The sequence below is a fragment of the Bactrocera neohumeralis genome, chromosome 3 (genome assembly GCF_024586455.1).
Source record: "Bactrocera neohumeralis isolate Rockhampton chromosome 3, APGP_CSIRO_Bneo_wtdbg2-racon-allhic-juicebox.fasta_v2, whole genome shotgun sequence".
Taxonomy (NCBI): Eukaryota; Metazoa; Arthropoda; class Insecta; order Diptera; family Tephritidae; genus Bactrocera; species Bactrocera neohumeralis.
Window position 1 is genome coordinate 2,288,086 of NC_065920.1, and position 15,143 is coordinate 2,303,228.

At 39.7% G+C, this 15,143-nt stretch overlaps 2 protein-coding genes across 6 annotated transcripts in view; one reads left to right on the forward strand and one right to left on the reverse strand.

The window, feature by feature from the left end:
• The window catches only part of LOC126753522 (dual specificity calcium/calmodulin-dependent 3',5'-cyclic nucleotide phosphodiesterase 1), a 182,277-nt gene that overhangs the window by 109,137 nt on the left and 57,997 nt on the right, over positions 1-15,143 (forward strand). The window lies entirely within an intron of this gene.
• Positions 9,489-12,375, reverse strand: LOC126753523 (maltase 2-like). The gene is made up of 9 exons (XM_050465038.1): positions 11,766-12,375; positions 11,524-11,703; positions 11,298-11,455; positions 10,940-11,227; positions 10,489-10,875; positions 10,271-10,421; positions 10,013-10,205; positions 9,776-9,922; positions 9,489-9,703 (listed from the first exon to the last, which is right to left on the reverse strand). Exons 1-9 carry the CDS (start codon positions 12,160-12,162, stop codon positions 9,637-9,639), a joined length of 1,968 nt encoding a protein of 655 aa, XP_050320995.1. The 5' UTR covers positions 12,163-12,375; the 3' UTR covers positions 9,489-9,636.

Below are 15,143 nucleotides of genomic sequence, written 5' to 3' on the forward strand. Positions count from 1 at the left end.
TTTAATTTCTTTATTAAATTCTGCATTACTGCTTCCTAGTTAGTGAACAAATAGTTTTATGGCATATTATTCACATACCTGCTTAACGACTTGTTCACACCTACAAACGCATAACTCAAATTGCTTTTAGTTGGTTCGGACGTGGCGCTCTATGAACTTCTATAAGCCCTTGCAGCTCTCGCTTTCCCTTTCACTTTCAGCTGTTGCCTGTCTCACATACTTACTTATTTCTATAAACCGCACGCACAGGCGACGCCAAACTGCCAATATGTCCAGGGCAGGCTCGTAAATTCAACTGGTTTCTGCTCGCATGGACTAATTAAAAGCCTCTGCCAGTGGCAAAAGTTAAGGTGTAAATGGCACAGTGTCTCGACACTCCAATGAACAACAACAAAAATTGTTATTAATTTTCTCATGCATGCATGTCTTTTCACATGTGTGTGCGTTGCACTTCTATACACAAGCTGCTGCCAAAAACCAAAAGTTACAAGGTGCATACATATCTACACACTTACATATTGCAAATTTTGCATTGCATATGCGAGTCTACCCAGCAGTAACTCGCACTGGTTCTAAAGTGGACATCAAAACCAGAATACATGCTCCGATTCCGGCGTTACTGCGTTATAGTAGGAAGCGTCCCTCCAAAGAAGTATAGCTCTGCTACCACGATGGCAGTCACCTCTGCTTCATAGATACTTCAGTGGGTTAGGAGCCTGAAACTAGAGTTATTGAAGAACTCTTACAGTCTGCTTGTTAAGAGTTCTTCAATACGTTCCACTTTCTACTTAAGTTGCGATTCATCCGTTCAAAGCTTAATTCGTTCTTTCTCCAGTTTATTTGTTTAGCGAATGTAGCCTCTATCATACATACAAGTAAAACCCTATAAAACTTTATCGACATAACTGTAGTTTCATAGAGCCAATATACCACTTTCAGTGGTTCTTTCGAATACTTTTCCTACACCAGCATAAGTCACCCGATGCATTCCTTTCTTTCTCTGTATCGCCTTTGTATCATTAACGAAAAAACCAACATTCTGGGACCCAAGGTTTTATAAAATCTGCGAATCCTCTCAACAAAATCTAACAAGATCGGTACAACGGCTTACTCAATAGCCATCAATCGATGGCTGCATCTGCAATATTGGCTGAATTTCCCACATGAACCTTCACGCACAGCTCAAAAAAAAGAGGGTTAGTGGATAAAATAGACCGCATACCCTCAAGCTTTATTTGGCGCAGGTCCATGCAACTCCCAGCGGAACGTATAATTTTTATACAGGGGGATCTAAAATGACTAGTGGAGTAGATGCCTTCAACATTTCGTGGATACTGCAGTATCTTCCAGACAGAAGTATTTGCGGTCAGGAAAGTGGCTTAGCTTATGTACGACAATATCTAGGCGGCAATTAAGGCAATAATCTCACATCGCATTATGTCAGAAAATGTCTTTAAAAGCCTTCCAGGTTATAAGGGAACTGCGTGTACCAGTACAGTACAACAAAATGTCTGAAAAGGCCGACAAACTCATCAGAACGAGATGAAATGTCTTAAGCACATGCAGAGTTGACAAGATCATGTACCAGAGCGCCGGAGGAAGACACGCATCCTTTTTACACTGACTAGAAAAGACCGCAGAACGTTTTTTGGCCGAATAAGAGGTGACAACCCACTGGCTTCACATTCGAGCCGAATGGTAACAACTATTATCGTCGGAAAAAGCAGGGACGTATGTAGGCATGAGAGCGACGCAAGAACACATCCTATGCTTCTGACCAGCACAATCGAGAACTCAGCTTAGACATCTAAGATCTTCGCAGTTCAAGGATCTGAAGGAAATATCAGAATTAGACATTTAGTTTAGAATAAACTTCGCAAAAGGTGTTGACGGCCTGTGCGACGTAAACTTCAGCTCATATTAAACTGAATCTTAATCTGGTATTACTAAGGACACCAGTAGGTCTATGTATGGCGTTACAGCCGGCCAGTTTAACTAACCTAAATTGTATCAAACCAAACCTAATTCCCAAACATGACACTTTTAACAAATTTATAGTTATCATGCTAATGGATAGAATGCTGCATGTGCTTTTAGGCGACCTACCTTAACTCACTCGTTTAACACAGCTGTTTCGCTGCACCGGAGGCCATGCGGCAAATGGTGACAAATAGCCGCAACTAAATAACCAGAGCAGCAATCACAAACAGGCGCCCATCCAGCAACTTCATTACCAACAGCAGCGCTAATCACTATCAACACAAGTGGTTGCAGTAACCCAAAGCCGCTGCAAGGCAATATGAGTGTTGCGTGTTGTTGCATTAAATTAACCTGCAACATGGCCCCAGGCGAATGACACTAAAACAGCAATAATGCACAGAAATCCTTAGATACGCAGACACAAAATAGCTTATGCACAACGGTGGCTAGCGTAAACATCCTGCAGTTGAGGTTATATAATGCGTTGCAGCTTCTGCTGGCAACATTGACAAAGCTGAATGAACTCTATTGTCAAGTGGCCGCAGCAAATGTCAACTGCGCACTTTGAGGCGAATGACGACAATATATGCCATGACAAAATATGCCATCATGCCGGAGGACGCGCATGCATGCGCATAGTGCTGCAGTGCTGCACAGCCATAACGGTCTTCACTGGCCGCTTGTACTCTTGCGCATCCTTTCGTGGCACAAATGCAATTCTCGGCATGCCTTGCACGAGCCCCACAACAGTGGCCAATTAATTTTCCTCAACACTTAGCCGCACAACACAATACATCCGCACTTGCGACGCATGCCTCACCACTCACCTCGGCGGATGTGGCATGCATCATTCTTGCACAGACACTTGTGCGCATAAGTGAGTTAGCGCATGATAGCGCTGAGACGTGATGAAATCGCGTGCGTGATTGAAATTCACCGTCCCACCGCTGCATCACACGTTCGAGCGCATAGCCATTGCTCACCGCATTCTTCTAGCTCTCTTCATGTTTCTGCTGCTTTATCTGGCATTTTTCTCATATTTTATAGCAGCTTTTGTTGACCGCTTAAGACTATTGCAGTCGCAGTGAAGTTAATAAATGCGAACCGTAGTTGGCGCCAGCAGCCAATGGGTCGGTGTGTGTAAGTGCGTGTGTGTGTGCAGCAAACATAGAGTCTTTAACCGTGCATTGTTAATGGCGCACGTCTCAACTTGCACTCCTTCACATAATAGCTGCTTAAGGAGAAAGTCTTTCAAAGTCACCGAAGGTTACTTTCAACATTGTCACTCTCTGCATATGTATGTGTGTGTGTTTGCATGCGATGAAACACTTTCCATCTGCTTGCCCTGTTAGTCCTCGTAAAGTGGGCGATATTTTATTTGATGCCTTCGGTGCAGCGCCAGAACCAATGTTACCGTTGAGCGCCTCGCCGCCCAATCGCGCAGCCACCCACTGTCAATTTCGTTAACCCAAACGCTTCTGTGTAAGTCTGCGTAAATTTCAGTTAAATGCTTCTGATGTACGGCGCTTGTTTGAGCTGTTATTTTTGCAGTAACAACATTACCGTTTTTAATGGAATTTTCAAATATCGAAGCACCTTGCAATTTATATAAGAAGAAGCGGCAGCCACTCACTTAATGTTGATTATATCAACATAAAAAGCGTCTCAGTAAAATAAATGTTGTTGTTAAAGTTTCTTCTTTTGAGTCTTATAATTGCAAAGTAATGCCAGCTTTGTGTTTTTATATTTTTAATAAAGTATTTGTAATGAATTTAATTTCAATTATCTTTAATGATTAAAAAACAACTAAAATTGTGACATTTTTAACTCAAAAATATTCCTTAGTTATTCAATAATATTTCAATACAAATAATTTAATAATATCAATATATTTTTTGAACAGTCACTTATTTCTTGAACCATTTAATTATCAATCATAGTATCTAATCATTATTAGAAAATTATTTTTTACTTCAGTACTTGCATAAAAGGGTTTTCAATAGATCAAGAATTATTACACAGCTCTATCAAAATACTATTTTTTTTGTTGCTCCATATCTGAGCATCGAGACACACCACCTCTTCGCCGATTTTAAAGCCGCCTTCAACAGCACAATAAGGAAGTGCCTGTATGCCGCCATGTTTTAACCTGATATCCCCGCAAAGCTATTACGACTGTGTAAACTGACAGTAAGCAACACCAAAGGCTGCGTCAGGATCGGGAAGCACCTCTCCGAGCCGTTCGATACCAAGCGACGTTCGTGTGACTTCTTCAATATATTGCTGTTGAAAATAATACGATCTATAGAGCTAAAAAGAGAGGATACAATCTTCAATAGTTAGCTATGTCTGTTTTCTCCAGACTGGATAAGGAAGCGAAGCATGTGAGTCCGGTTGTGAACAAGTCATCAAACAAACAGGCATCGCCATCCCGACTTGACTCAAACGCCGTGAAATCCAACGCAGAATCATTCTTGCCAACAGTTGCTCCTATAAACTGAGTGGGCAATGGAAAATTTAAGTCCTCTTTCGACAAACAAACACCACACTCTTCAAGTTCCTAATTTTTTCCGTCCTGCTATATGTTGCAGAGGCATGAACATTGAGATCATCTGATGAGTCGGCCTTAGGAGTGTTCAAAAGAAAGGTTCTGCGAAAGATTTATGATTCTTTGCGCATTGGCAACGCTGAATATCGCAGACGATGGTACGATGAGCTGTACCAATATGCGGCGATGGGTGATATAGTTCAGCAAATCAGGAGACAGCGGCTGCGCTCTCTAAGTCATGTTGTTCGGATGGGAGAAAACACTACAGCCATGAAGATTTTCGATTCAGTACCCGCCGGTGGAAGCAGAGGAAGAGTGAGACCCCCACCCCGTTGGAGAAATCAGAGTGCTGAAAGACCTGCCTGCGCTTAGTATCTCGAAATAGCGCTAAATATCGAAAAGAAGAAATGACTGATGCGCTGCTATTGACTCGGTGTTCAGTAAAGAAGAAAATGCATATCTTAGCAAATTGTGATACTTTTAGGTGGCCAGACGGCTTGCTAGTAATAAAAATTTAGTTTTCGAGTCATCATTAGGGTTCTGCGCACCTTTTTCGCTCATAACAACGTCACGTGATCCTTATTCTCAGGCTCCTTACCGATGTTATGCGAAAAATTATGCGGCAGCATTTTACTAAAAATCTAACGTGGAAATATTTTCACTTACAGTCCGAAAAATTTCTTGTTTACTCAATAAAAATTTCGCTCAAAAGTACGTGAAGGAAATTTTTTATAGACATTTGAAAAATATTTCAATGTTACAACTGTTCCCGAAATTGAAGCTAGGAAAAGGAGTGTGTTGATAGTGGAAAATTTGCAAGGCTGCCACTTAGTACCAAATTATGAAAAAACTGCGCAAAACATCATGAAAAAATGTCAGACTCTAGAAGCAAATTTGAGTATCATGTTAGACTCTCTCCGTAAAAATCTGGATAAACTTCCGGATAATACTGTACTTTATAGTGAGGCGCAGAGAAAGCGGTTTAACTACGATCTAAAACTGACGAATGAAAGTATCAATGTTGATAGGATCGTCACTACGTCATACTGATAGTTTTTAGAAAAATATTTTCGACTGAAAAAATATAAAAGAAAAGCTCATAAAGGGTGTTTCGTTGCGATATAACATATGTTCCCGACATTTGTCTCCCTGTAAACTTCGATACAACGTTACTTTTCAGAACAAAACAGATATTCCGAATATTTCGGTTGTTTTATTTCATGTTTTCAGATCTTTGTAAAGTAAAATTAAAAAAAAGATTAGTAAATAAACGAGGGCAAATCTTACAAATCCATTGACAGTTTCATAAACTGTGTCCACAAATATATCCAAAATCCATATTATAGCTGGGGCAACCAAACCACTTTAGACCAGTGTTATTTTTACAAGAAAACTGTACAAATAAAATATCTTAAAACAACTCAGTTTTTATGTTATATTTTTTATATAAAACATTTAATTGCTCCTCACTAATTGAAATTAATTTTCTGTGTCATTACAGGTAAGGATATGCGATATAATACTTTAACGATGATTAAGTATAACCAAAGGTAATTGCTTTCACAAAGCTGGTTTCTGAGAATCAAGAATAATAATAACGTAAACGAGGCAAATTTAAACCAATTATTAATTCTGAATGATTGCCACTCTCGCAATTTCATTGAAGTTCGGAGAATTAGGACAAATTTCTTATTTTCTGCACAGTTGGCAGTGAGTTTGTGCAATCACTCGTAAACGCAATGAACGAAATTTAAAACTTTCTCAAACTTAATTGCAACGTCAGTTTTCCACAAGCGGAAAATTCTTTTTTGAAGATAAAATTCGTAGCTCAATTGATATAAATCAGCACTCAAATGCGAAAAAAATAATAATTTGCTTATTTACTTCATACTTGTTTTCTTAGTCACAGTGTGTATTTGGCACCCTTAATTGAATTTTGACAAATAATGAAATCAAGACCTCCGGATAAGCTTGTGTATCCAAAAACGATATTAATTCCCTTATTTGTCAACGTTTTTCCGACATTCACGCAGTCGCGTTAGCTTAATGATAAAATCAAAAATGCGTAAAATTAAGTTCATCAACGCCAACAGGCAAAAAAACACCAACAAATAAAATAAATGAAAAGAACACGCTCTACCCACGAAATCTGCCCTCATTATTTCGCCTGTCACTTCGATTCCAGCAACGCAGCTGAGTCCATTTCTTTGACGACGCCCGCCGTACGAGCAGTGCCACCAAAATTATGCTCACCGATTTAATTAACAATCTGACAACGGTGCGTCTGTAACTGTTAAAAGATGGTGCATTAAAGCAGAATTAAATCTTATTAAAAAGTTTAGTAAAACAAATAAAAAGTTTACGTTCCACTCACGCTATGTCGATGCTGTTGCGGTCCTTCGCCGCAGGTGTGGTGTTAGCGAAAACAATGCCTTCATAGGGATTCAAGTGGAATGTGGCGTTGTGACTCAGCTGAATGCTGCGAGATGATTAAGAGCAGAATAAATTGTTTTTAACTTAAAATATTTAATTGAAGTATTTTCGTGTGCGGTCTTTCAGTTAATTGCGTTTATCGTCTGCCGCCCAGGTGGGTGCGAAAGCGTTTATTGGCGGCTTTGGCGTGCTTGTGTATACCATATATATGCTGTATGTGTGTAAAAGCCGTCAGGGAGTTCTTTTTAAGATTATAAAATATTTAAAAAAATCTAAGTTAAGCGTCAGTGCTTTGAATTATTGTTTAAAATTTACAACATTTTTCTAATCGTGATTTAAAAGTATCAAAATCCCAAGAGTCAATGCGATATAAAAATGCTCAGCATGACGAGCTGAGTCGATTCGGCCATGCCAATCTGTCTTTACACACGCGAAATAGGCCCTTCTTGAGAAATCGATCTGAAATTTTGCACACGTTCTTTTCTCTCTAAGAAGCTGCTCATTTGCCAGAACCGCGATATCGGACCTCTACAGCATATAGCTGCCATACAAACTGAATGATCGGAATCAATTGCTTGTATGGAAAGCCCTTTTTTATAGCGAGCAATTTTCACTAAATTTAGCGAGAATTATTGCCTAAGGCAATGGTGTAATCTCCAGAGAAATTTTTCAAATCGGACCACTATATCATATAGCTGCCATACAAACTGAATGATCGAAATCAATTGCTTGTATGGAAAACTTTTTCATTTGACTAGTTACCTTCACGAAATTTATCATGAGTTATTATCTAAAGCAATGGTATAATCTCCGAAGAAATTGTTCTGATCGAGCCACACAAACTGATCGAACAAAATCAAGTCTTTGTAAGGCATCTTTTGTATTTGTGAAGGGTCTTGTAGCTTCGATGCCAACGAATTTAAAGTTTGTTTTGTCTTTTTTATTGCAATCAATTTTAGTTTAAACACGACTCACAGTCATACCAGTTTCCATTATAAAACATAAATGATTAATTGAAGTGTAATTTTTCAGATTTAATAAATTTCTTTTTACTTCTAGGTTATATCTTTTATTAGTGCCATTGTTTTTACGCTAAAAAACATTTGATGGATTCATGAACATTAGAGTTATAAATAAATATATAAGGAATAATTTATTGCAGCGATTATTAACAAAACTCATGAGCTCTTTCAGTAGCGTAAATTTCCAAAAAAAGTAACAAAATAATAAAATTAAGTATAATGATTTGTTATTGGCTTATTACAGTTTGGAAAGAAATAATAATATATTTTTAAAACGAAATGTATGCATGATGTTTGAACGATCAAATAAAAAAGTTATATATCAAAGACTAACTGCAACCGGCTTAAAATTTTTAATATTGGGTTGCCGAAAAAGTCTTTTCGATTTTATCAGTAGATTTCGTTGCAGTCGTATATCTCCAATGCTACCAATTACATTGTGTCATACCATAAAGTGTTGGAAAGATGAGATTTTAAGCTTCATTTAGTTAGGAAGTTGAAAAAAAGTTACAGCTGTTCAAAATGAGTGAAAATAATAAAGAAATTCGCTATCAATATTTGTAAAATCCCTTCTGTTCTGCTTTTTTCCACTTCTGAAGCTTTGTGAACTCAGCTTTCTACAAATTTCACTAATCCGCCGCTTAGCATTGTTTCTTCAAAAGCCCTTCTAATAGTAGAACAAAGAACATGATGATTGACTAACACTGCCTGATTGATGTCACTTTTCAAAAGGCAATCATTATCAAAGTAAAAGCCAAAACCTCTAGCTGAAGGCGTCAATACGGCACTGTTGCAGTAACTAATCTATGACGAAACAAGCACTTAACACAACATCAAATTGAAACGCGGTCACGGTGCTGCGGGAGCAGGAGCTGCACAGACTCTAGCGCTGCAATCAATTAGAGTGTCACTTTTCGGCGCAAAGAAATCTGAAATCCAGCCAGTTGAAAAAAAAGCAATTAGCAAATCATCTCCGTAGACACTACGGAGACGCAGGCAAAGCGCACTGCCGCGCCTCACTCTGTTGTTGTGGCATTCGGTGCACATTTGTTTGCCAGCATGAATTTTTGACACATTCGGTCATTTGTAATGCCTGCAGCATTTGGTTGACTGCCAGCCTTTCGGCTTGGCCCCACTGCATGCGTATATGTGTTACGTCATCAAAACCAGATAGCGAACAGAAAAGTCGTACCCCCTCATCGCCAATTTGCGTTTCGTTTTACTCGCAATAATTAATTAAGTTTAAACATTGGCGCTGTAGGCGTTGCCAACTACGAAAATGTGCATTTTCGCAGCCTCCTAAAAGCATTCAACTAAAAGCAGACACATTAAGACACTTAAATATTTTATGATTTGCTTGCCACAAGACGCATTTCGACGCGCTGCTCGTGCGACAGGTGCAAGAGTATTAAAATGCGAAATCACAAGCAATTTGTTAAGTTTTATAAGCTTTCCAATTGCTCTGTAATTACCAGAGAACATAATGTTAGACAATTAAAACGCACTTTTTTAGTTTAGAGAGGTTCTTTTATTCACAAAATGTGACATAAAGCTTGTTAAATTAATAAAAACCCATACATAAACAAACTTATGATGGAAAATGTTTCGAGTAAAACAGAAAAACATTAACAAAGGATCAATCAGCTGTTTTGTTCACTCTAGCATGCAAACGAGGCCCTCATAGGGCGCCAAGGGTACAGCTTCGGCGGCGAGCGCTTTACTGCAATTGCACAAAGGAGGAAGGGTTTGGTTAGTAAAAGCGAAAGCAAATCTTTGAAAAGACGCAACTCACCCAGTCTCATGTGTAGACTTGGAGCCAGCAACCATCACAGTCAGCTTCTGTTGGTATTTGAGGTCGAAGACTTCGGTCAAATTGACAGCGCGAGCGCGTGGACCAATATTGATGACAGTTATGATAGAGTTGTCATCCTTGAGCTCCCTGCAAAGACAAATATTTGGTTCATTAACACAGTCATTTAGTATAAAAGCGCTTAAAGGTCGGAAGGTTTAAAATTTTTTATGTAATTACCTTTCGAAAGCAAAGACATCGCGGTTCAGCACCTCCGCGTGGAAGCGTCCTTTGCAAAGTGCCGGCATCTTACGTAGCTCTACTAAAGATTTATACACCGAGTAGTGACTCTTCTCAGACTTCTGCTGTTTGAGATTTAGATTTTTGTAGTTAGGGTGGACGGGTAGCCATGTCTTTTCGGCAGTAGAGAAACCTAGCGGCAAGAAAAAATGTATTTGTAACAGCCGTTATATTTGCTCACTTCGCTTTTTTTCTTACCGGCATTCTTTTGCGTATTCCATTGATAAGGTGTGCGCTCCGGGTCACGAGAGACTTGTTTATACTTTTCACGCCCAACATTGCGCGCAGGTGGATCCACGGTGTCCTCCCAGCTGATATCACGATAATCCTGCATGCCAATTTCCTCGCCCTAAAAAAGCGAGAAGCAACCAAATTATTTAAAATGTGCTCGCCAAACACTACACGCCCGCGCTTACATTGTAAGTGACCGCTACACCAGGCAGCGTCATCATCAGCATATGCATCGCATCGACGCGCTTCGGACCGAAACGGGTGGCCATGCGCATATTATCGTGATTGCCCATGACCCAGTTGGCTGTGTTTCCACGCGGCATGTATGTCAGCCATTTCTGAATGTTGAACACATAGTCGCGCGCATCGGAATGCTCATCCAAATCGGTAATGAAATTAAAGTTGAATGGGAAATTTGCACCACGTTTGCCGTCTTTCGTTTCATAGTAGTCCATGAGTGTTTTCAGATCGGCGTATGCCTCGGTCATGAGAATGCGTGCGGGACCACCGTTTTTGGCAGTGTAATCGTCCATTAGTTTACGCCAATGCTGCAACATATCCAGTACTTCCGGCTGTAAGTAAAGATATTAAGTTGAATTAAGACTTAACATTAGCAACAAGTATAGTTTCACGTACCATATCTTTGGTATAAATGTGCTTGGTATATTCGTAGGAATTCATATCGTCGGTTTTGCCAGATATAGGCTCATCACGTAGCTTTACGTCTTCGAAGAGATGGTTGACAGCATCCACGCGGAAACCGTTAATGCCTTTATCCAACCAGAAACGTAAGACATCGTCCATAGCCTCTACCACCTTGGGATTGCGGAAGTTCAGATCCGGTTGAGCTGGCGTAAACTGGTGCAGGTAGTATTGGCTGCGCTTCTCATTCCATGTCCATGCGGGACCATAAAACACGGATTGCTGTCGAATGGTAACACAATTTTATCATTAATCAAGCCGCTGAGACTGAGTGCTGAGACTGCCCACTCACCCAATTATTTGGTGGCATTCTGTTGCCTTTCTTATCCAATTTAGCATCTGCCCAAATGTAGAAGTCTTCAAAACCGTCTTCCTTGTTGACTGACTTCTCAAACCACACACTTTGATTGGAAGTGTGATTCGGCACAAAGTCCATGATAATTTTAATGCCTGAAAGAAGGTGTCAAAGAAAAATTTAGAACTGTGCTACCATTAACGGTACCGCATTTAACAGTTACCTAAACGTTTCGATTCCGTTATCAGCATTTCCATATCTTTCATTGTACCGTATTCCGAGTGGATGTCTTTGAAATCAGATATGTCATAGCCGAAATCGACCATGGGCGACTTGAAAATGGGACTCAGCCAAACGGCCTGAATACCAGTCTCGGCGAGATAAGGTAGTTTCATCATAATACCTGCAAAAAACAAAATTAAATAGCTGTTAGCTCCATTTCAACTAATAGGGCATTTCACGCACCTTGCAAATCTCCCACACCATCGCCATTGCTGTCCATAAACGAACGCGGATAGATTTGATAGAGTATCATGTGCTTCCACCAGTCTTTTTCATCGCTAGCCGTTTTGTCGCTCGCCGTGGTCGCCGTGGTCGCCGTACCGGTTTTGGTTTCGGTCTCCGTTGGCATCGACTCATCGTTCAACATCTCCGACATTCCCGCGCTGGTTTCCTTGGCAGTCGCCGTCATCTTCATTTCGTTTGCTTGCATGGGCTCTTTCAATTGCTCGCTGGCACTTTCGGTGTTGGGCATGGGATTCGCCGTTATCGCTGCATCTGCCGACATTTGCGCACGTTGCAGAAGCAAGCAAAAAGTGAAAAACAGCAATAGGGCCTTAAGCCCCAAACAATTAGAAAACATTGTGACGAACACTAATACACTTAAATTCGATTTCGTAGCAAAGAACACAAATTTTTATCACAGCTTTTGGTTTGTTCTTTTTATAAGAATTATTTTTGGTTTGGTTTCTTGTGTGCCTTTGCGCTCGGAAATACAAATTACTTTAACAATGTGCAAAACGCAACATCGATCCCTATCTCTAAACACAGCACTCTAGGCCAGTGCCATCTACAGACAGTTAGGCAATCAGCTCAGTCCACACCTTTAATAGTGCCGGCTGCAGAGGCGATGATGCTGTTGCTATTCAGCTTATGCTCAAGTGCATCTTTGTCCCACTATAACTGCATAACTGCATCCAAATACTTACAGAAAAAAATACCGTTGATCGTGTTCAGCGGCACCGCATTCACCCAAGTGACTCTCTCCGCCGATGGCAGCAACAAAACTGTCGATTCAGCGCTATGCCGCTATATTTAATAAATTCAGCCGTGCTTTCTTTGTTGTTGCTAAAATAATACGGGGTTTTTTACGTGGCTCTCCATGCCGGTTGCTCTCATTTATGCGATAATATTCGCTTTGTGAGAATGCTCTGTTGGGAAAGTGTAGTTGTTTTGCTTTGTGTATGTAGTTGTTGCTTTCGATATGTATTTTGAATTATCGCATTGACTTTTACAGTTAAAAAATTGATTTGTATATTTATGGCAAATGACCAACAATTGTCCAGTGATTCATGTAAACATTTTTTTGGCTATCAAATGTGATATGATCGAGATTATTAAATGTAAGGGAAGCACACTTCTTTTTTTATGCTAAAAGTTATTTCTTTTTAGCATTTTTTATTATAAAAATAAGTATAGAATCCTTTTCTCTCTGCGATCTTTAACATTATTGGATAAAAATATAATATTGGGTAGTCGAAAAAGTCTTTTCGTATTTTTTATGTCACTAAATTCGACTGTTTGTCTGCGCTAACCAGTTGGAGAAGTACATTAGTGATATTTTCTTAAAATTCCACATACTTCCTGACAAAGCAATATGTACCACAAACTGCTGCACCCGGCCATATCTCAGCCACAATTGTTGCAAGAAGGCCAACAGCTGCAACAAAAGCAGTCAAAGTTGTGCCAAGTATGTTCATCGCCCTCAAATCCTGAATTTTCTTACAGTTTCTAAGGGGCTTTTACACATGAACACCCTGGCAGACATAAACAAAGCACACACAAACACACATCTACATATTTACTCTGCAGAAAGTGTAGCGGCACATAGCCCACCAAGTGTGCTTTGTGTAATTAAAATGAGAATTTTCTCACAGCTCATAATTTTGTAATAAAATTGCGCCTCCAACGCTAAGCATCTCTTTCAGTTTTCCACTTCAACTGCACCGCCACATTCACCAATGCGCACCAATCCAAGATTTCCAACGCATTCGCAAATTAGTGGCGCAGCGCAGGACGTGAGCTGCGGAAAAGGATTCAAACAAACATTCCCTCTTGCTGCCTGCCTCAAGAACAAAAAGTGAATGAGGAGCAAGAAAGCGTCGGAAGAAGCTGCGTCATAACCCAAATGAGGTGGCTGCATTTTAAGTAGGCTGGATAGCTTAGAATAATCAAGTAGTGGTGGCGATGTCGTCGAACCTTTAAAAACGAGGTTAATGTGAGAATTGCCAACGGCAGCGAAAGTGAGGAGTACATTAACTGCGGTGAAAGGCGTGAAGAAAGGAGGACGTAGTTGACGCACTTGAAGATGCTGCTTTCCTTGTGCGCTTCACCAACACCAAACACCGTTAAGTTAGTGACTTTAGCAATCTGCTAATGTTGGTTGGAGTAGATATGCGACTATGTGTGTAAGTGCGACCCCATAACTGGCATATCAGCAACTCTATTATGCGTTCGGCGAATGCTTCAACAAACGCACAAGGTGATAGTGTTGAAGGGGGCTTTTAATGAGCTTGTAGTAGCCATAAAAATGATAATGATGACTGATGATGATAAAGCAGCAATCATGAAAGTAATTATGAGCAGCTTGGCTGCCGCTAAGACGAGCTATAGACCTTAAACCAAGTAGTTTTTATTGGTAATAGTGTTGGTAGGCACTTCTTTGGAGAGGATGGTTTTTACCTCTGCGCTACACATATACGTTTGAATGCCATTTTACTCATTTCTTAGCTTGGCTTAACCAAACCGTATATCTTTTTTTGACGTGAGTATTTAGTGAAGGTTTTCAAGTACCGGCACGCTCTATAGTTCGGAAAGCTGTGTCATATTTTCTTCGCTGATGTTTTGTTATAATTATTTTCACTGCTGGATCATCCAATATACATACATATGTATGTATATGTTTTATAAGAAATTTGATATTTTTCTGTATTTTTTTGTATAGATAAAGGAGGCCTAAGACGAGTGCGAAATTTTGAACTTTGCTTCTATCTGCATTCATACTACTAAAAATCTTCACCTACAAGTTCCAAAGACTTTCTAAGTGGCGAGCATTGTCTTCAATAGCAAAAATTTCTCGTGGAACACCCTGTTAAACGAAATAAGTCAAATTTATTGCACAACCACACATCGAAATCCTCGAAGTCTTCTTTGTAGGAAAATCACATTGTACAAATGCAAAATGAAATAGCCAGCTACAACAACGTAGATGCACTTATCCAGCGCTTACATTGTCTGAGCGTGTATTTCACAAATATTGCGCTTATCGCAAGCAACACATGTTTTGGCTCTTTTGCAACAAAGAAAGACACCAAATTTATCCTTCGAGAACACATTTCAGAAAACGCATGTTTGTATGTGTAAGTTTTGATATCATCTTTTTGTGACGCGCAATTTTATTTCGTTTGCTGGTAGAAGCATTTCGTTTAAGATTCCGATATTTTCTTTTAAAGATAAGCGCACAAGAAGGGAGAAGTTTCGCTTGTGCTACACATACATATGTATGTACATGTGTATGCCAATATGTTTACAGATAAACTTTATATGCCATGGCTTACAAGTGTT

What these genes read in the sequence shown, in the direction of transcription:
- LOC126753523 (XM_050465038.1), bottom strand. Translation starts at nt 12,162, where the DNA reads ATGTTTTCTAATTGTTTGGGGCTTAAGGCCCTATTGCTGTTTTTCACT. An exon ending in GAATGCCACCAAATAATTGG is followed by an intron (nt 11,228 to 11,297) that starts GTGAGTGGGCAG and finishes ACCATTCGACAG; the next exon opens with CAATCCGTGTTTTATGGTCC. An exon ending in ACATTTATACCAAAGATATG is followed by an intron (nt 10,876 to 10,939) that starts GTACGTGAAACT and finishes CTTTACTTACAG; the next exon opens with CCGGAAGTACTGGATATGTT.